The following is a 21,605-nucleotide window of genomic DNA, read 5'->3' on the forward strand; positions in this document are numbered from 1 at the left end:
AGTAAGGCAGATGTGTAATACTTTTATTGGCTCTTTGTTTTACAGATAAGTTATAGCCATAGACGTCACATCTTTTAAATCAGACTTCCACAGAGAGGAGAGAGAGTCGTCCAATGCTGGATTACCACTGAAAATGTCCTGGAAAATGATCTCTATCACTTGTTTAGTTTTTGACCATGCACAATCCTATAATCTTAGCTTGTATTTTGCTATTCTGACTTTTCAATGACAATCTTACTTACTTACTTTACTTTTTACTTTTTTTTACTTGACTTACTTACTTGACTTTTTGCTGGAACAGGAAAGTGTTTTAACGCCAATGTTTCCTTTTTCGGCTCTGGTTTTGCTTTTCAATGCGATTTTAAAGTCACTACTCTGGCTTCATAGACTTGCTGTTTCCCTGTTTCCTGTCTTTAATGCTAAACTAATAACTATCTCATGGCTGTAGCTTTATATTTAAGAGACAGGTATGACAGTGGTTTACATTTTTTCATCGAGCTCTCTAAAAATGTCAAACTCTTTCTCTAAGACTGTAGCACACGATCAGCATTTACATACTGAGTAAAACAGCCTTTTCTTTAGCAATGTGTCATCTCCTTCTGCTTAACACAGCAGCATTAGCCCGTACGTGAAGACTGAGAGACACATCAAGAGTGTATAGCTTCAATATGCACATTCAATTCTGCAGCTTCTATGTTGAGACTAAAAAGTTGTGTTCAGTTTACCAAGGCATCCTGAATGTGACAAGCAAACATTAAAAACTGGCTGTTTGAAAGCTCTCCTCAGCACAAAAAAAAGGTAGACAGCACCTTTCAATGAGATCTGCTCTGCTTTGATTCTCCCGTCATTACTTGTTATCTGTAATGACAAGCCCCATTCTTCAGTGTGTGTGTGTGTGTGTCTGTGTGTGTGTCTGCCTGCGGGCTTGTGGTTCAGCTACAGCAGTCAGTGACCACGCTTCAGCACACTGCACTTCATCCTTTCATCTTACACAGCGCTGATCAATGTGAGATCAGAGGGCAAACCTCTTCATCTGCTGCCTGACCACGTGTGTGTGTGTGTGTGTGTGTGTGTGTGTGTGTGTGTGTGTGTGTGTGTGTGTGTGTGTGTGTGTGTGTGTGTGTGTGTGTGAGTGTGTGTGAGTGTGTGTGTGTGTGTGTGTGTGTGTGTGTGTGTGTGTGTGCGTGCGTGCGTGCGTGCGTGCGTGCGTGCATGCGTGTGTGTGTGTGTGTGTGAGTGTGTGTGTGTGTGTGTGTGTGTGTGTGTGTGTGTGTGTGTGTGTGTGTGTGTGTGTGTGCGTGCGTGCGTGCGTGCGTGCGTGCGTGCGTGCGTGCGTGTGTGTGTGTGTGTGTGTGTGTGTGTGTGTGCGCGCGTGCCCCCACATGTGTGAGGGGGGTTTCTTCTACCTTCCCCTCAACGTGTAATTGGCTCTTCCCAGAGGCTAAAAGTCTTATAATTCGCATCTCATCTCCGTGGATCCCGTGGTGAATGAAACAACAGATCACCATGTCGAGTTAAATGTAAACTTACAGATATCACACAAGCAGACGTTATACTTTGGAATAAATGTAGGTAAGTGCCATCTAACAAATAGCATAATACCTATATAACCTCTCAAAGTCATGTAAAAGGTGGAATGTGTGGAAGCAGAAAAAAAGAGAGGGAGCGAGCTTCAAACACACAACACACCTACTGTATATCCATCTAATCCATCACTAACGGTTTTTTTCAACAGGTGTTTTCTCACTAGCTAAAAGTAAGGAGGCCACCAGTATTTTTTAAACATCTGAAACATGGTTTCTTACAGGAGAACTGTCATGACTTACATATGCATTTCTGCAGTGAGTATTGAGCAACAATCATTTGCAGGACGTGATAAAGAAACTTAGAAAAAAATATCCTCCAAAAAGTAGTAAATAGGTTTGTAAATCTTAAATATTTATCCACTCTGTAAGTGTAAAAATGTTGAAAGCAGCAGCTCTCTCTGAATGTTAATTTAAGGTTAAAGCTGGAAAGATTTAACAGTCTTAAAGTCTTTAGGTAATTTGTTTAATGTAACAGTGAATGACCAAACTCTCAGAGTATGACTAATTCTATTGTGGCTTTACTTTGGCAAAGCACAGAGCTTTCATTTATTTCATACTCTTCAGTCAAGAGTTAGATTTGTTCGCTGTAGGCCCAATGTCTTAAAAACAATACATCAGAGGAAAGACACAGAGGCAGCTCAGTGCCAAATGATGAATGGATAAATCACAAAAGTCTGCACAAGAATTTTTTTTAAGGATTCATTTAAGAAAGGCTGGCGAAGCATCTAAAACCGGCCACATAAGCTTTAACCTTTTTCACAAGCTCTTACTTTTCTGTGTTGCCTTTTCATGTACCCACTCGTCATCTGTCGTGGGACACAGCAAATAAAAAGAACAAGTGACCTACTCATCCGGAGACAACACTTCAAACTTGAGAAGATACTCAAGCAAGTTTCTTTTTTTATATAGTATACATGCTTCAAGTCTTAAAACTAAGGTGTAGTCCAGGATGTCATCCGTTTTAAAAACATCTATATGCAAATATCTGCCCCAAATAAATTGGAAATCAGGGGGATGTCTCTGTGGGTTTCTAAGTAGTAGAACTTGTTCTTTTGATTTGAGTTGCCCAAGAGTAATACTTTCTACCAGACACGACACTTCTGCTCGGGGTTCATTTTACTGCCTTTCTGGCACTGGAAAGCTTCTGAGAACGCTTCGAAATTCTGGAGAGATCCGAGCACCCTGAAGACAAAAGAAAAAGAAAACCTTGTCAGAGCAATAAAAGTGTGAGTCCAGCTTCCGAGTCCTGATGTTTGGATCAGGGCTTGGATTTACAGTGGGGTGAATCTTTGCAGCAAAGCACCAGCTGCGTCTAACTATGTTCAAAAATCTATTGAAACATATCCACAGAGTATCCACTTCCTCCTCGATAACCTACCACTGGATATGACACACTTGTTAGCAAAAAGTTGCTTATTTGCCCATTCAGTGGTTACTGAGCAACACTCTCATTATTCTGTAAACACCTCAGCCCCTGGGATCACAATGGAAATGAGCCTCAGGGCTTTTCTGTGTCATCCTGACTTTTCCCTTTATATAATCACTCTCTGCTCTGGCTGAGCGAGTGTCTCTTTATACAATTAAATGGCCTTTAACTACAGAGTTGATTTTTGCAACAAGGGACTTTATTCACATAGAATATCATTTTAAATATAAAAATAGGATTTTTATAAATTCTTTAAGTGATTTTTAAGTGTTTGGAACAAAAAAAATCACAGCTGAAACCCATAATAAAAGCTAATGGAGCTTCTTTAGCATAGCCGGTAAAATAAAATAAACTAGAGTGAGAAACTTTAGCAGTAAGCTGATCGTATTGCTTCATAAACAGAGTGCCTGTTTTTTTATTAATGATTGTGAGAAATAGTATTCTACTTATTTTAAGTAGGGGTTTGATCATTTTCACTGCATATTTGGATTAAAATGCACAAGCGGAAATGTATTTGCGACACATTCCAGGAATTAAATCCTAATAAAATATTCATGCAGGTTCTGATGTGTGTTAATATCTGAGCATATAAAGTTCCTTACCTGTACTCTAAGGGACTGTGTGAGTCAGTCTTGATGGACTGGCTGGCATACTCAGGTCGATAAGCACCACACCACACCTAGAAAGAAAAATTATTGTATGAGTGGAGAGTATCTACTTTTAAAAGCAGTCATTAAAAGAAGGTTACTGCAGACCATTATTTAATAATTATTCTAATTCCCAGCTGTTATAGTGCATATTTAGCAACAAGTGACTTGTATAAATTCATCATCCCGATGGGAAATCTTGAAAAAGATGTGTAACCTTTGACCTGTCTCATTGCCTGTGACATTTTTCTGCTTATGCTCTTTATTTTGGCAGCTCTTCTTCGTCCCTCATGAGTGTAGCTGAACACTGATTTGCTCCGATTGCTTTGGTGTCTCACCCCCTAACCCTCTCCCTTTGCCCCAGTGTTTACTAGACAGCACCAAACATCCACTGACTAATGCAATGCACACATTTATTGTCTGCCCTCTGTCTGCTGAAATAAGAATCAACATGTTTCCTCATTATTCTTACTTACTTGGGCAAAGTTAAGAAAGAAAAGCTGCTTGTGGTCCATGTCTAGACCAGGTAGACGAGGCTCCTCACCCTCCACCTCTACCCACTTTAGGTAAGCCTGTAAACACACACACACACACTTAAAAACATATTTAAAATGTTCATAATATTTATTATGAGCATTTTGGACTTTGTCATTGTTGCTTAAATAGTAACATGTGGTTTTGCAGCTAAGACCCAACCTTATATGCTTGACGAACCCCTCCATTGTCTGCTATATTCTCCCCCAAAGTGCTGATTCCACTGACCTGTAGCCGCACAGACAAAACCGCAAACACACACCGACATGAAAACACTCATTCTGGTAGTCATTTAATACATGGTTTATATTGTCATTGATTACAGCCAAGACAAAACATCTTATATTATACAGTACATGACACTGGGTGCTTACATTTTGTCCACCCGCAAGCTTCCAGTTGAAGTTGCCGTATTGTTGCACCATGCACTGTGATTGGTCTTTAAAATGCTCTGCTGAGTAATTACTCCACCAGTTTAGCATATTACCATCCTTGTCAAAATTACGCCCTGTGAGGAAATATGATGCATTAAGTCAAGTACTGTTTGCATGATGCACAACATGATGCATCGGGGACTTGAGTAACCAGTGACCTTTAAATAAACTGTTATTATTAAATGACGGGGAATCATAAACTACATTTATCAGTTTGGGTTTCCCAAAATTTCCATGATGAATCATTCCAATGTCTCACCGTTGTCATCAAATCCATGTGTGATCTCATGTCCGATAACCATTCCTATCCCACCGAAGTTAAGGGCCTGGTGCTGATGTTTACTGAAGAAAGGCGGCTGTAGGATTCCTGCTGGAAACACTAGACAGACAAAAACAACAGCAGTGAAAATACACCAAACATGATTACAATGAGGAGCGACTGTGTTATCATAAGGCTGGTGGTCTCATTGATTCTTGCACAGCTCTTACCGATCTGGTTTCTGTTGGGCGAGTAGAATGCATTCACCACAGCAGCACCAATGATCCACCTGAGGAGTGATTGGTTTATAATTGATAAAAGAGCATTAAACTGCATTTTCATTTGAAGATGCTGCGCTCCAAAATCCATGCACAGGCTATATTTTGCACCATGAAATAAAACATTAAAGCGTTAATTTTCAATGTTCTTTGGGGATTACTTGAGCATTTTGCAGGACATTCATTGCACCATGTCCATTTTAGAAAATCGTTTTATATGTTTTTGCTGAACAAGACTGTTTACTATCATGGAAACAGAAAGAGGGAGAAAAAATGTATCATTAAAAGAGGGATCTTTGTGCGTTTTATGTCACACACTTTAACTCAGAGCACTGAGAAATCGTGACCACCTGACTGCATGAAGTGAGATGTCAGATGTTTCGACAACTTACAAGTCCGGGTCAACTGGTTCTCTGAGCTTCTTCAGGCTCTTGTGTGCTTCAGACTTGAGGTTCTCGAGGATGTTCTCAAAGTAGTGTTCTTCACTAAAATTCAGCTGCAAAGAGAAAACAGGACAAATCAGAGATCAGTGACAGTCAGCTATTTCCAGCATGGCTGCCAGACTCAGTTCTTACTTACATGAGCGTACTCCTGGTCGAGCTTCTGGTTGCTTTCCTGCAGAATATGATCTGGATAACCAATATGCTCCTTGATTGCCATGGCCTACATGACATGCAGAACAATCAGTATGATAATGCTGGAGAAGATACACCCTTATTTTATCAGCTTGGCTGTGTAATTTACCTTCTCTCTTGCCTTCTCCTTCGAGGGAGAATCCATCCAGCTTAACTCCTCCAGTGTTTCTACATACGCTTTCTGGATCTTACCGATGAGGTCACTGACCTGTGAACAGTGTAATCACAATCCCATACAGAAACTGTGATAATTACAAGGCCCAAGGTAACACAAAACAGATCGAGTTTGTTCACATAATAAATACTGTATGTACACAAAATGCGCATGCTAAAGACAATGAATTTGGAATAATTAGAATTGCAATATCATAACTGTTATCATACATTTGAGTGTGTAAAGCAGGGAGTAAGAAAATACTGATACACTTGAGTATTACAATTTTACGTTTTGTGATACTGTATGGATTCTCAAAGCACTATCGATTTTTTAATTAATAGTTTACATTTAAAGATTTGTGGCAGACATTAGTTCATGTTGTGTTGTTTAAACCCCCCAGTCCCAATAGCAGTGTTGTAATGTATCTTCAGCAATTTGACTCTTCCACTCCAACAATTTACTCTCTGGGGGCAACGGCTAAATCATCGTCAGACAATAGTGGATGGTTTCCGTCAATGCATTCCGCCTCTTTTGCTCTCCAAACTGTTTTTTGGACTGCTTACCAGATTGTTGCCAATACACAGCCTGGCGTCACCAGACTAACCGCAAATGCCAGAACAAAGGAAGCATGAGTTTGGCAGATTTGTCTGGTTTCCTGGCTTACCCGTGTCCCTACCATGTCCAAGAGTCAAAAAAGTGTTAACAATCACCATGGCAGAGAAAATAATTCTAAATCCATTTTCTGAATCTATCTGATTTAGTGGCACATGATGCATGACAAGTGACAAATGGCCCCACAAGGTCTATTTTTTGCACATAATTCCATGAATTTCTAACAGCAGCATGTCACAGTTACAGCTTGCGACCATTGTTTGACGTAAACTACTGCCGTGGAAGTAACTGATTTCCATGCTCTAAGGAAGCTGATGCTTCTGTTATGTTCAGGGGCGTTTACAGACCAAAAGGACTTACCATTCTTTTGCTTTCTCCAGCAAAGGTCTCATGCACATACAGAGCTCCCACTGCATTCTCCATGCTGCTCTGGACATAACGGACGCATTCTCGCCACCAAGCATCCTCCACAGTAGTGCCATAGAGAGTCTGACCATACACACAAACAGACAACAGAGTGCAATTTAGTATTTGAACAAGCTCATTTTAACATGTGCTGTTCTGTTATGTCACGCTTGTCGCACCTTTCTGTAACGAGCTCTGGCATCTTTGAAACGACGGCTCAAGCTATTAACTCTGTCAATGATGAGCTGCCAGGTGAGGTAGTTCTGCATAGTTCTGCAGACATCAATTGTTTTTGTTAGTGTTTTCCTGAATTGTAGCTAGTTTAATTTTCACAGACTCCTGCTTGCATGAAACTCTTGGACTGACCGGACACTGTGTTTGGAGAGAACGTCATTCATCTTCTCAAGGTAAGGAGAACTGTACACCACCACCTCCTCCTCTAGCTGCACCTTAACGGACACACTGGACAGCACGCCTTGGATGTATTGTGTCCAGTTAAAGCCCTGGAAAACAAAAGTTGGAGATATTTTGCATGTTAAATGTGGTTCAAATGCTTAATGGTTAAATACACTAAAGTGCTCCCAGCTACTTTTATAATTATTTCAAGGAGGAAGTGGGGGCATAATAGCATCACAGTCAGTGCTACTACCGGTAAGTTATATTTATAGATTCAAGTTTAAACATACAATAGTTTCTCTGTATTTGTTTCATCATGTAGAATAGCCAAATCATCCAACCTTGAAGATAAAGTTAACCAATGGTTGGACATCTCAATATTCATTGATTTTTTTAAATTTTATTTATAAAGTCTCTTGAGAATTTTTTTTCCAGAGGGAGACCTGGTCAAGATGGCACGCCATTACAAGGTTACACAATTATTTGTCTAATTTATGTTGTATTTAAGGTATGTCTACCTTAAATACTGTCTAAGGGATGTCTAAGATACTTTGTATCTTGTCTTCTTCCTATAAAAATGATTCATTATATATATATATATATATATATATATATAATTATTATTCGTATATTATTTTATCCCTATATGCCAGCCATTGGATGCTTGTCTGTGTCCTAATAAAGGCAAATGAACTGTAAAAATAACCAAAAATGGTCTCATGGTCTTAAAGTGAGACACTTTATCATAAATATATTTGAATATTACCAAAATTTAGTGCTGTTCAGTTACTTCCAGCAACAACATGTTTTCACATTTTGATGATGTATAGCAGGGCACCGCTGCAAAAGATTGGCCATCCCTGATTAAATAAAGTGTCTTTATCTACACATTGAGCTTCTGGGTCAGAGGCTATAAGAAACTGCACCTTAATCGACCGCTAAATTTGGTTTGTAGTCACATGAACGAGTAGAACTGATGTTGCCATGGTTACCAGCAGGAGGGCTATACACCCATACACCTTCAAAATGTGTCCTAGTTTGTTTCCTGTTGCAGTTTACGTGAATGACATCAGCTGACAGAAAGTTAACAAGGACCCAGGCCGTTGCCTAGCAATCAAACTTGTTGAAAACATAGATATGTATTTTAATATATGTGGCTGAAACAACATTTTAAGGGGTCTGTTACATAATTTTAAAGGAATGGTTCAACATTTCTTATTTGCTTTTTTCAGAGTGAGATGCTAAGATTGGTACCACAGCGCGGGTTAGCTTAGCTAAGACTGGAAACAGGGGGAACAGTTAGCCTGGCTCCGTCCAAATGTAACCAAAGTGATCTGCCAACACCTCGAAAGCTCACTAACATGCCTGTAGCTTGATTATTTTAAACAGCAACCGTTGGTCTGATTTCGTTTGGCCAGAGTCCGGTCAGCTGTTTCCCCCTGCTTCCAGTTTTTGCACTAAGCTAATTGGTTGGCTTCATATTAACGTACAGAACTGAGAGTGCTGTATCATCACGCTGTAGATATTAAACAGGGTATGGGTATCAATCTTCTCATCTAACTTGCCAAATAAGTATATTTTCCAAAAATGTTTCTTTAACGTGACAGCTAATCAGGAATTAGTATTACCCATAGTCCTAGCATAAATGTGATAGAACAATGTGTCTTATTTTTACACAATTGCCAAGTTGACAGCTTTCAACTGCCCTGCTAAAAGGTACCTCAACAGTGTCTACTTGTTTATTGGAAACATCGTTTAGTTTTAGTTTTAATTTCTCCACTCTGGACAGTCAAAAATACAGCAGTTATTCGAACCAGTGACCTGCTTGCACTTTATGTAAAAGATAAGTAAAATCACACATACATTGAAGCTGAATGTGCTCTGTAGCTCTCCAAGTGTCATCTTATTGTAGAGAACGGTGACATCTTGGCGCTCCTCTGCCGGTGATGTGGCCTGCAACAGGAAGGGCCTTCTATAAACTGATGCTTGGTTATATATATTCACATTTTGCTCTCCTTTAAGCTGCAAAGTCTCATTCGTCATGCTCTTGACAGACAGAAAAAAAAATGGTTAAAAGCTTGGCAGAGCTCCTATTTCCACACTAAATCTAGCCTGATTCTCTCATTTACTGGAAGCAGCGAGGAGGTAGTCATTTTTCATCTTGTCATTTTTAAATTTCCTTAAACCCCCGTCCCACAAATTACATTTTGTGTTGTGGCTGGCACTCACATTAGCGATGTCTGTCTCCAGCTCCAGCACTTGCATCATTTCCTCCCACACACGGTCATCATCCTGAGTCAAGTTCCTGTCCTCTCGGGTTATCTTCGCAATAGAAACCATGAAATGTAGGTAGGCCTCTCGAACCTATGGTGCAATCACAAGCTATGAAAGTTTGTTTCTGCAACAAAATCAAGGTTGCTGTTAAGTTAAAAACAAAAAAAAACAATATCCCTTCATTATCTCTATCATACTGTGGTGCAGGTAGAAAGGAGGAGGATAAAACCTTGACAACTGAAGCCTCTTGTAAGATCCTTTAAGGCCTCACCTTTTTGTAGTTTCCATCATTGAAGTAATAATCTCTTGATGGCATCCCAAGTCCCGGCTGGTCAATCTAACCAGAATGGTCAAGAATAACATGATGTAAATAATACATTAATCATTTTGGTATATTTTTAACAGTATAATTAAAGGATATGGCCGAAAATATTCTATATTTTTCTTAAATAAATCCCAATAAAATGATCAAAATCAACAATGAACTGATCCCAATAACTAGCTAAAGACTGAAAAAGTTCACTCTTCTTTGCCGTAATAGCCCCCCAACCTGTCCTCATCCCAAGTCATCACAAAGATGCTTTTTCAGGACCTTGCGTCACTTGTCAACGACCTGTGCATCAATCTGTGACACTACACTGCGGTCGCTGTTTAAAACACGGGGAACACATAGTTAACGTTTTGAATTCAATCAAAACTATGTGGTTAGGGTTCTGAAAATATAATAAAAATGTTTTTAACGTACCTACACTGATGTACGGAACAATGGGTGGAAGTTATTTTTAATAGTCGTACATATACTTTTGTCGGAGAAATCACTCTGAACCTTTTTTATTGCTGCAAATGAAAAACAGAAAGGCAATTTGAACTCTAAAATGACACAGAGGAAGGAAATGATTAAAAAGAATAATCCAAACACATGTTTCAACCGCTTTAGGTCTTCATCAGGGCTTTACACAAACAAAAAAATGTTTGTATGATGTCTAATATGTGTTTTGCCTGTGCATTTTCATTTCATGTTTTTTCTTTTCACTTTTTTCTCTTTATTTTCAACATACCTCACCTGTCATGAGATTATTTAGGTCATGTGATTACCTCTCATTGGCTGTTGATATTGTATATAGACGAGCCCTGACGAACATGCTGGCTGTTCTTATGATTTAGTCACTATGGTAAAACTCTGTGTTATTTTGGAGTGTCTCGATTGCCTTTCTGTTTTTCAGAAATTAGACCCCATTTTTCAAGAACACCAAATACTTGCTTTATCTAGATTCTGTTTAGTTTTCACGAATGAGGTTTCACATGAAAGCCCGGTGCGTTTCATCAATCACTGAGGGTTGTGACAATAGGGGGGTATTTGACACCCTGGGAATATCAAGCCACAATTTTGCACTGGGTGACACTGTAGTTTATATTGTGTCCATCACACATAAAGCGTCCTAAAAAGTGCACCAAATGTGTATTAATCCGCTGTGTGTTAGCTATAAACTACTACTAGTTTGATATTAGTTTTCCTTTTATAAAAAAAAGAAGATCTTGTAGATTTACATGTTCAGTGGAATGTAATTTGCCCATTTGGAAGCTGAACCATCACATAATGACTTTTTAATGGCTGTAATCTGTTCTTTTTTTGTGATCTTACATAAATGATGTGGCGCCGAGAGTCCCGGTCGTCCGTCCACACGTACATGTCCAGCAGAACCTTCTTGTGGAAATGAGCAATAAGCTTTGCCAGCGTGTCCTCAAGGCTCCAAGCTTCCCCTGCAATTATATTATTTAAACACAGTTATCTAGCTGTTGTTGAGTCAGTGTTGCAGGATGGAAACAATCAGGCTCCCTCTCTGCCTCTGATGCACATTTAATCGAAGTCTCAGTGTAATCTGTGTGTGCAGATGCAGCTATGTGTGGTTAATTCTGTCTGAGCCACCAGTCCATGATTACGTTTAATTAAAGTGGCATGAGCTAGGAGCTTTGGGAAGAAGAGGGTAGACTATTTAAAGCATCTTTCACAGTCCTGAGTGAGGACCTGCTCCTCTACCCACTCATCACGCTCCCAGGCTCCACACGACTGCTCAGCTGAAGAGCCTCGGCCGGCCTCTTGATCCCGCCAACAAAGCTCACACTCAGCAATTCACTGAGGGCAAATATAGCTACAGCTCTGAGTGAGCACATGGATTTGAGTAGGAACATGAGTGCTTGTTTGTGTGGAAGTAATGCACATGCACATGTCCATGTTTATACAGAACAAGCTGTATAATCAATGTGTTTTTACCTGTAGTGGTGTTCCAGTCATCTGACGCCACAGGCCAGTCTCCGATACTCTCAATGAGCCTCAGGAGGGGCTGGGAGTCACGCTGCTCTATGAGGCCTGCAGGTGAAGTACCACAACTCATAAAACACATAACGACAACAATGTTTCCTCTCTACTCTTCATCATTCTGTTAGGCTTGCTTTATTGATATTGAAAGGTTTTCTTTTTCTTTTTCTTTCACGTTGGAAACAGCAGTTGACAACAACAATCTGATCACAAGAATAAACTTTCAGAGCCAACGTTTGAGGCAACATGGACGAGAAGTTCTTAAAGGGTTCAGAAAAATGGAAATTTGATTTGATTTCCACATTTCCATGACAACTGGGTAAAGTATTTAAGAGTCTTACATTTAATTCACAAAGGTCCTAGATATTTGTCTTGCCTGCTGTAGGAAGTTAGCAGATGTGGGGGACTCCAGTCACAGGACTTGAGTCAAGTCGCAAAGTGGAGGACTTGAGACTTACTTGACACATTGATAAAATATTCGACTTGACTTTGACTTGGTATTCATTCCTGGAGACTTGATTTGACACAGCTAAATTGAAAGTTTTTTTTACCAAATATTTGCATTTTTGTAGATATTGAGAAGTTACGTTTTGTTTTTGAAACATAATTGCGTGATTTAGTTCAATGCGCGCAACCCTGGCAACCAACTGGGATGCTGCAGACAAGCATAGGCTGCAGCTGTACGTATAGGAGGACACAGTTTTCGTTAATGTTGGAAAAAAACTCACATTTTCATGACCACTGTCTTTTAAATGATTTAAATGTGGAAACTGGGGTAGATTATCAGAATTACATGCAACTTGACTTGCATGATTCTCACCCCAGTAACTGGGACTTGCTTGAGACTTGAAGGTTTAGTCTTGTCTGACTTACTCCTAACTCTGGTTATAAAATGTTCTTGTATCCAATTATTGGCTGTCAGGAGAAGTTATACACCTATTGTCGATTGTTTCAACTTCAATCCTTTTTTGTGGAGTTTCAGTCAGCACCATCAGACCTATAGCAAACACTGTCACTACTTCTAGCTACAGTAACTAGGAAGCTCATAATGTGTAAGTGTTCATTTTACTGTCGACTGTTGGTTTATAAAGCACAGAATGGTTTAGGGCCGAAATACATTTCTGATCTTCTGCCATCCAGACCTCTCCGGTCATCTGGTGCAAGTCTGCTTTCTGTCCCCAGAGTCAGAACTAAACATGGAGAAGCAGCGTTCAGTTTTTAGGCACCACATATCTGGAACAAAAGTTCAGAAAATGCCAGGTCGACTGCAACTCTCAGTTCTTAAAAATAAGGCTGAAAACTTTACTTTACAAAACTTTACTTTTATACGTGACATTCAAAAGAGCGTTAAAAGTCTTAATGTTAACTTGATGAAACATGCAGAAACTCTGGCTGAAGAAGATACAATAAACGGCTCCAGAAACACAAACTCTTCATGTTTTCTTGCCTCCTTTTGGAAATTATACACCCATTTTCAGATAGCGTAAAGAGAGCCTTACTCTCATTCATGCAGGAGTTGTAAAGGACTTTGGCCTTCTTGATGGCATTTCTGTCCTGTTCATTTTCCGTCTCAAGAACACCTGCAACAACAAAACAGCCATTTCATCTCTCAGTGAAGCCCATGCCTGGCTCTGAATGCTGCAGCCCACTGACCACTAAGTATGAAACCCAGCTGACCTTTGAGGACAATCTCCAGCTTGTCCCTCAGAATGTCAAAGACACTGTGGCGGGAGCTCGTCTCCGGGATGACGTGTCTCTCAAGCCAGCCCCCGCAGGCATACTGGTAGAAATTATCACAAGGCTTCACAGACTTATCCATGTTCTGCAAGAGCCGAGCAGCTTCAAGGTACCACAGAGATGGAAGAGGACAGAGGGACAGGATGGTTAGAAAACAGCTTTTTGCAGGGATTGACTGCAGGGGGTTGACTTTGTTTGCAAAATGAAACAGCAGGAGGGCGAAGAAAAAACAGTTTCTCTCACCTGCAGTAACACAGTCTGCAGTTGTGCACACGCTGTTGACGCTGTTGACGCTGGAGCGAAACAGCTGGCCTGGAAAAGTCAGTGTCAACATTCATGAGAAAGCATGCAGACTACAGATCTACACTCCGACCAAGAGCATGTTGTGTAAAAAAAGCACATTCTAAACCATCTAGATCTATAGTGTAGTGTGTGTGTGTGTGTGTGTGTGTGTGTGTGTGTGTGTGTGTGTGTGTGTGTGTGTGTGTGTGTGTGTGTGTGTGTGTGTGTGTGTGTGTGTGTGTGTGTGTGTGTGTGTGTGTGTGTGTGTGTGTGTGTGTGTGTGTGTGTGAGACAGACAATGTCTATGTCAGCCGCGACTCTGTTCTTTCACTTTTGTGTGGCACTGCTGATCAGGCAGGAAAGGGAATTACAGCATTACAGTGATCATGAGGTGCAGGCTCCAATATGACACATGCCAACCCACTTATCACACTGTGCTTCCTGCGTTCAGTTCAGTCTAAAGCGACGCTTACCTTCACTTGTTGAAGTCCTCGACACACTTGTCTTGTTAGATTGTTCTGAAGTGTTTGGAAGAAACAGATTTTGAGACAACATTAGACACAGTCAGGAAAGTTTTATTCTAAATTATGACAATAACTTAACGTAATATAAGCATGAGAAAACACAACCAAATATTATGCATTATGTGCATCAATATTACATAAAGCAAGTCATGGTCATATCTGAAGCCATTTCAAGTGTCAGGATCATGTCCTGTGTCAATGCCAGCTTGTAGTCACACAAAAACAGAGCAGGGAGACACTTGTCATGACTGCTGCAATCTGTAATATCTGGATCTTTCCACAGTGAGCCTGAGAGCCATTACCTTTCACAATCGATGTGTAAAGGACTACCAGCCCGGCCAAGGCGCAGCTGACCAACAGCAGCAGCACAGACAGACCGATCTCAGCAACAGTCCAACGACGCTTTCCAGGTTTACTTGATTTCTCCATGATATCCATTTGGCTTTCGGATTTGCCCATATTCCTCCTGACTGCCGGCTCTGTGGGAAAGACACCGTTGGAGTGTGGGATGGTCCAGGCAGAGAGCTACCAGTGTGTGTGTGTGTGTGTGTGTGTGTGTGTGTGTGTGTGTGTGTGTGTGTGTGTGTGTGTGTGTGTGTGTGTGTGTGTGTGTGTGTGTGCGTGCGTGTGCGTGTGCGTGTGCGTGCGTGCGTGCGTGCGTGCGTGTGTGTGTGTGTGTGTGTGTGTGGGCTGTGCAGTGAGCCATCAGTAAACTGTGCCAGCTGACCTGCAGTGAGTGAGCTTCAACTGCTGAACACCTACATCAACTTCACTGACAGGAGTTGTGAAACTGTTCTGGTCTCAATGTACAAAAACAGTTTGTCACTCTACATGTTATCTTTTTTTCTGAAGCAATGATAAATGTTTCAGCGCAGGTTAAATTTTTAAAGTCTTTACATTGCAATTTTTTTTAGCCTATTGGCCTTTTGGTCGCTCCTTTCTCCCCTTTAACAGTAATGAAAGCCAAACACTAAGTGGGCCTACATTCACTCTATGTATTTACCATCAATGCAGACTTAATGTGAGAGGAATTCAAATGAAAAATTAATAAGGAGATTTAGTAGATGACACAATGATTGCTTTGTCTTGATTTTAATTTACTTTGCTGCTAAAGATACAAAAGGTCATTGGTTCCCGACTTAGAGATCAGGGTCCCAAAAAAAGGGGGTCCAACAATAATTTTAAAGGGAAGTTTAAAGGGATAAGAACTTAAACTAATATTTATATGATACAAAATTATCCTATTACGGACTTTTGCCTTTGTCATGTGGGATAAAGTTTTAGCTCCTCGGTCTTAAAATCTGTCTGTGAATATGCTTCACCAGGAGATATTCCTTTGTTTTAATGGGCCACGAGCCAAAAAGGTTGGGAAGCTCTGACATAGGTAACATATCTTTGTGTTATCAGGGCTGGAAATGTACAGTACCTCTGATCTTTGAGCTAGTTGTAAAATGAGTCTAGTACATTATCTCACTGAGACAAGAACATTTTGCTAACTGCAAGGAGCCTTGTGCCGTATCCCGATAAGAATATACACAATCTTTTGTCCATTTTGTAAATAAAGTTTGGTAGCTGTCTTTATTAAACAATACATGTGTGTGTGTAACTAAAACTAACCAACTAAAAAATGACTATCTTTTTCAGTGTACGTTATATTTAGAATACTTTTTACCAGTTTACCTTGTCGTCAATCAGCCCTTCACAACAGGGAACTGTAGCCATTATATTGCTCTCTTTAAGGCAACCAGACTCCTTTAACAAAAACAGTAATTTAACCTCGCAGAATATGAGAGTTGCTGGTCTACCGCTGCCTCGATCAGTTAGTTTGTTTGTTAGTTCTGATCATTTCTATCCCTTTTAAAACACCAAAGTCACACAATAACATAAACTAACTTACTGACCGAGGCAGAAGTAGACCAGACACTCTCATGATCTGGGGGGCAAAATTAGAGTTTTTGTCAAAGGAATCTGGCGGCTTTGAAGAAGGATGCTTCAGCTCCACATCAGCAAAGGCAGTCTGACGGCAAGGAAAAGTGAATATTTGAAATATAGTGTACAAACTGATACTGATTTTTTTAGTTGATAAAAACACATTTTGCTACTGTCCGCATTGCAGTTCATTTCTTAGCTTCCCTGCCAGGACTCCTGCCTGCTTCTGTAAACTGGGAGTCTGCCGACCGTCAACTACTGTAGGAATCACACAATCCCATTTAAAAAAATCTAAACTATCCCTTTAAATCACTCACTCAACGTAATATGGCATTTTTCCCTTCTGTATTTGAAACATGTCTATATTGATTTGTCCCAGTTATACGAATATTGATTCCTCGCCAAATGGCCCAGTCCTAATGCCTCAGCTTTTAAAATGATTAGTTTACTTTTATAATGATAGTTCTCCAGGGCACAGCGCACCTGTTTTGATAGCCTGACAACTTTCAATACATTTTGCTCAATGTATGAGTTAATTTAGGACATTATTTCTCACTTCATCATTGAGATCCATCTAATTTAAGTTAGAGAGTCGTTGTGTTTATTGAATATGATATTCATTCTGGAAACTATTTGTGAAACAGTAAATTAACCATTAAACTTACTTTCACTTACCCCCCCCCCCCCCCCCATCCCCCACCACCACCACCCACACACACGCAGCACACATACACACACATACAAGGCTTTGAGCTATAAGCCTACATCAATAGAGCTAATTTCTATGCACAATAATTATGTATGTGTGAACACAATATTGCAAATGAGCATTTGTGCAGGGGACAAAACGACAATCACCCGTGGCTTTCAGCAGCATTGCTTTGCATCTATTCACTCTGCAGCACCTGTTTCTCCATAACCAGCCCCATTGCCCTATCATTAAGCCTGACAGGGGACAGGCTGTAAATCAGAGGTTCACACGGCTGTGCCCCATTAGCCCTTCCTGATGAATACTCATGGGCACATATCTGGCACTACAGGGATGAAGAGCAGACAGGGGCTTGTTAGAGCTTCACTGACATCCTGAGCATCAAACTGCACAGACACTGTCCCTGAGTCAAAATCCTGTTATACAGCATCAATGGCAGGTCTCACTTATGCACAAGTAATGTGCAGTTGACTGTGTCAATATAAGTTTTGGTGTCCAATATGTAAATAGAGTTATTTACATCTTTAAATGTCCTCAGATGTTATTAAGATGCATTTCTCTTTAATTTATCCTTTTACAGGATACAGGCCGAATTCAGCAGTTTAGTTAAATATCTATAGTAACATGTAGTTCTATAAACTCTTTCCATTTCGATTCAGCAAAATGTTACAATAAGGTAAAAATAATAATATCAAAGCATTGGTGAAATGGCTTTACAAAAATACATTTTTCAAAGCAGAGCAGTGAATCAGACTCAGCCTCCAGTAAATACAAAAACATTATGGCAGTGGACAGTTTTAAGCTTTTTAAAAAGATTAATTAGACACAGTAGAGTTGATATATAGAGTAAAACTGAACCAAAATGTCCGTTGTTGTGACTAAAACAGAAATTACCCCACAGGTTGTCAATAATCAGAGCATGGAGCACATGTATGTTGTTTCTTGCAGACTGATATATATTTCCTGATCCATTCACTCTGTCCTTTACTGCCTTAAAACCTGATGATGCTCTATGTTGTGTTCTCTTTTGTTGCAATGTTTTAGTTCTTTTACATGACGAATTTCTTGTGTGTTTTTGTAGAGAACTTAGAAACAAATAAAGTACCATCATTATTATTATTAACTTGTCTAACTAATATAATAGGAGGTGTCACTTGCTATATATATATATAAAGTCATTTAATAACTTTTGGTTGGAGTGGTCCTTTTTGTCGCCCTAAGTAGCGTTTGCATATTGTCATGCAGAGATCCACCAACCAGATGGCTAAGACAGCCTCTGTCTATCCTGAGAGACAAAACCCAGGGCCAAAAATAAAATTAAAAAAAAAAATCTCACTGCTGCTCATTGCTGTGAGCGCAAGGGTAACAGTAAGTGTATTTGCATTTTTTTTTATAAACTAAGACACACAACTGGCAACAGAATAAGGAGCTGCAGTGACAGAGAAAATCTGCTTCTCTTCCTCCAGATGCATCTCAACAAAACATCTTTCAGCTTTGTGCTCCTGCACCACAGAGGCCTCTGCAGATGTCGGGGGTCTGGCCAAGAGGGCAGCATTAAAATATTGTTAGAACAATAAATACAAACAACTAAGATGAATAATTAGGTATAGTTTTCAGAAACGATCTTAAGTAAAGCAAAAACAAGGAATTTAAAAGCAAACACATTGACCAAACATTTTACAGATCTTTTCCAATTGACTTCACCAACAGCAAATTTCAAGTCCCCAGGAGAAAAATTAGTCTTAAATCATGGAACCGACATCTGTAGAACATTGTAAAAATGTCGGCTATAGCTTCTGATTTGTACGCACACAGGTAAGGACAGATTTATATGAATACATAACTCACTGTCAACAGTGAGAAGAGCATCAATACAAAAAGCTACTGATTTGATCAGTGACCCTGACGATTTCAAGGATTCAGTGTGTTTGTTCCCATACTGAGAGATTGACCTCAAATAACAGTTTTCTGAATGTCTCCAGCACCAACAAGACCAGTAAGTACGTAAGCATATTAGAGGATGCATTTAACAAAGCGTTAACATACCAGTGGCATGGCACAATCAAAACAGGATAGAGGTCTAGTGTGGCAAAATAAAATCGAAAGTTAGACCATAATCTGTACTAAATGTTTACAGGTCTTGGTTTAAGCACATTAAGATTACATTCAGTGACTGGTACTGTTCTTCTCTAAACTTACAGCTCCAAACAAAACAAGGATTAACTCGCAGGTCAGACTGCCAACACACTTTCTCTAGTTCAGTGTTATTCGCTTTGCTACTGACCCTGTACCTTCGAGTCTATAATAATGACAGCAGCATTCTCAACATGTAGAAATGTCTAAAAAAACGCCTTACAAAATCTGTCCTGGGACTCCTGAGGATCTGAGTGATACCTAACGGCTGCAGACAGTTTCAGGTGGCAAACTTAAACTACCTTCACTTTGGTGCTTGACAGCAAACAGGAATCTTATCTAAAGCTTCAAGAGGCTTACCTTTGTATGTGGATGGTAGGAGTCCCTGAGCCTTTTCCCCCCCACAGCGTGCTAATATCTCAAACACCCCTGCTGAGCATCCACTCAGAGCTGGTGTGTAGAGAAATGAGTCTGTGCTGCGGGTTGAAGGAGACGTTATCCAGTTTGGCGTGCTGTTCAGGGAATGAGTGAGGCAGCAGAGAGAGAGGGAGAGCAAGAGACAGAGGGAGGGGAAAGAGAGGAGGCAGATGGGAGGTGATACAGGATTGTTTTTTTTTTTTATCAAAGTACTGTTATAAGATGTTGTGGATGTGTGTGTTATGAGGGGTTGAGGTGGGTTATGATATGATATGTATTTATCTGAGCAGGCTGTGTTACAGTGTGCATCAATTCCTCTTTTTCTCCCTGTGGAGAGTCCCTAGCTGCTAAGACGACAGGGCAGAAAAATCTGGAAAGCTTGAAGAGAGATAAGACAAACATGTTCTTAGAGCACTCTGCAGACAGATAATCTATAACGCAAGAGTTTCTATACCTCTTTTAGCTGATTTTTTATTATTATTATCCCTGTGTTGATTTATGTCCAGTTATTATCAAAACAAACACCACTTATCACTGTTGCCCTTGTCATCCCTCTCTGCTCTAGCGTCCAGGAAGACTCGTCTTCAGGGAGATCTCAGACACCCGAGGTGTTTCTTGGTGGGGATCTGAACCCTGGCCTGGTGTCAGATTGAAATGGCACGGTGCCCAGGCTCATTATCAGCCTGATTAACCACACTAATTACCTGATAATAAAAAAGGAAGAGTGTGTTTGGCCGATGCTCGTAGACACCCAGTTACTCAGGTGGCTGCTGCTGCACAACACAAGATCAGAGAGAGTAAATAAAATTCAGTGGATTGAACTCAAAAAAGAAATACATGCTATTAATACGTTAAAGATTTTAATTTTTGTCATTGAAATTAAGCATAATTTAAATTGATTGAAGATTAATGTTGCAGAAATATTTGTGAAGAAGCTTGCAGTCATTTAACAACAACTTGGATGATGGAGTGCAACACAGTGGGGAGTCGGGGTTTGCAACCGAGTTGATAATTTATTCATGGATTTTATTTAGCAGAGAGGATGTTTCCTCTCATGTAATCATTGTGTGAAGTGTAAGATTACTGATTTCCATGATATCCTCAGTCAACATTGAGAATTTAACTTCTCTAAGGTCCATAATTGGAATACAAATTCAGATGGAGGGGTGAAAACTGTTCTTAAAATAACTACAAATATTGTTCTTTTTGAGTTTTTAGTCATTTATCATAATAATAATATAATAATAATATACCTACAATATCATGAACACATCGACCAAAAAATGCCTTTGACCTTTTTGCAATCTTGGGACAGGCCCTTTTTTAGATTCACTTTGTTTGAGTCCCATATTGTAAAAGGGGAGACTATAAAAGTATCAAAACGCTCATTCAGAAACTGTGCCTTTAAACAAGCAATACTACAATAACAATACACAATTAACAATACTACTTCTGTATGGTTGTGATGTCACAAATATACTATATACAGGTAGAAAGTGTGGCTACAGTAGTTCCCCGGCTGCAATGAGGCTGCAGAACCACAACCAAATCAGAGCAGAGCATGTCATAAAGCATTACAGTGTTTGGTCATCTTTCTGTCCGTCTGAACTATGAAGTCATCCCGCAAGCATGCCGGTAAGTACACTGCAGACAGGAGACTCATATATCTGCCTGGGTGACTGGTGCAACGAACCATGAAATTGAAGTTAAAAGTCAGATTTATGCTTCTGAAAGCTGCTTTATCTTAGTTCTAGTTCGCAGGAGAGCATCTGTCCCCAGTAATTTGTACTAATTTCATTCAAAGTAAATGAACATCAGTGCTTTTGAAGGAAGGAGCTCTTTCTTTCCCTCTTTCCTCCCAGACTGTTGCTGTGCTGGTAAGATTTGTCATCTCCAGGAGTCACAACATTTTGC

The 21,605-nt window shown here is 39.9% G+C and overlaps 1 protein-coding gene across 1 annotated transcript; it reads right to left on the reverse strand.

Annotated features, from left to right (window-relative positions):
- Positions 1–1,810: 1,810 nt before the first annotated feature.
- mmel1 (membrane metallo-endopeptidase-like 1) lies at positions 1,811–19,769 on the reverse strand. Its single transcript, XM_083939203.1, has 24 exons — positions 19,635–19,769; positions 14,806–14,982; positions 14,453–14,497; positions 13,941–14,009; positions 13,638–13,799; positions 13,460–13,540; positions 11,916–12,011; positions 11,286–11,404; positions 9,915–9,980; positions 9,599–9,733; positions 9,233–9,322; positions 7,340–7,476; positions 7,153–7,246; positions 6,929–7,057; positions 5,909–6,007; positions 5,744–5,827; positions 5,557–5,660; positions 5,117–5,175; positions 4,887–5,006; positions 4,568–4,701; positions 4,356–4,421; positions 4,136–4,231; positions 3,615–3,691; positions 1,811–2,768 (listed from the first exon to the last, which is right to left on the reverse strand). The coding sequence occupies exons 2-24, from the start codon at positions 14,960–14,962 to the stop codon at positions 2,669–2,671; spliced, it is 2,319 nt and encodes a 772-aa protein (XP_083795329.1). The 5' UTR covers positions 14,963–14,982; positions 19,635–19,769; the 3' UTR covers positions 1,811–2,668.
- Positions 19,770–21,605: the final 1,836 nt, after the last annotated feature.

The sequence above is a fragment of the Echiichthys vipera genome (genome assembly GCF_963691815.1).
Source record: "Echiichthys vipera genome assembly, chromosome: X".
NCBI lineage: Eukaryota > Metazoa > Chordata > Actinopteri > Perciformes > Trachinidae > Echiichthys > Echiichthys vipera.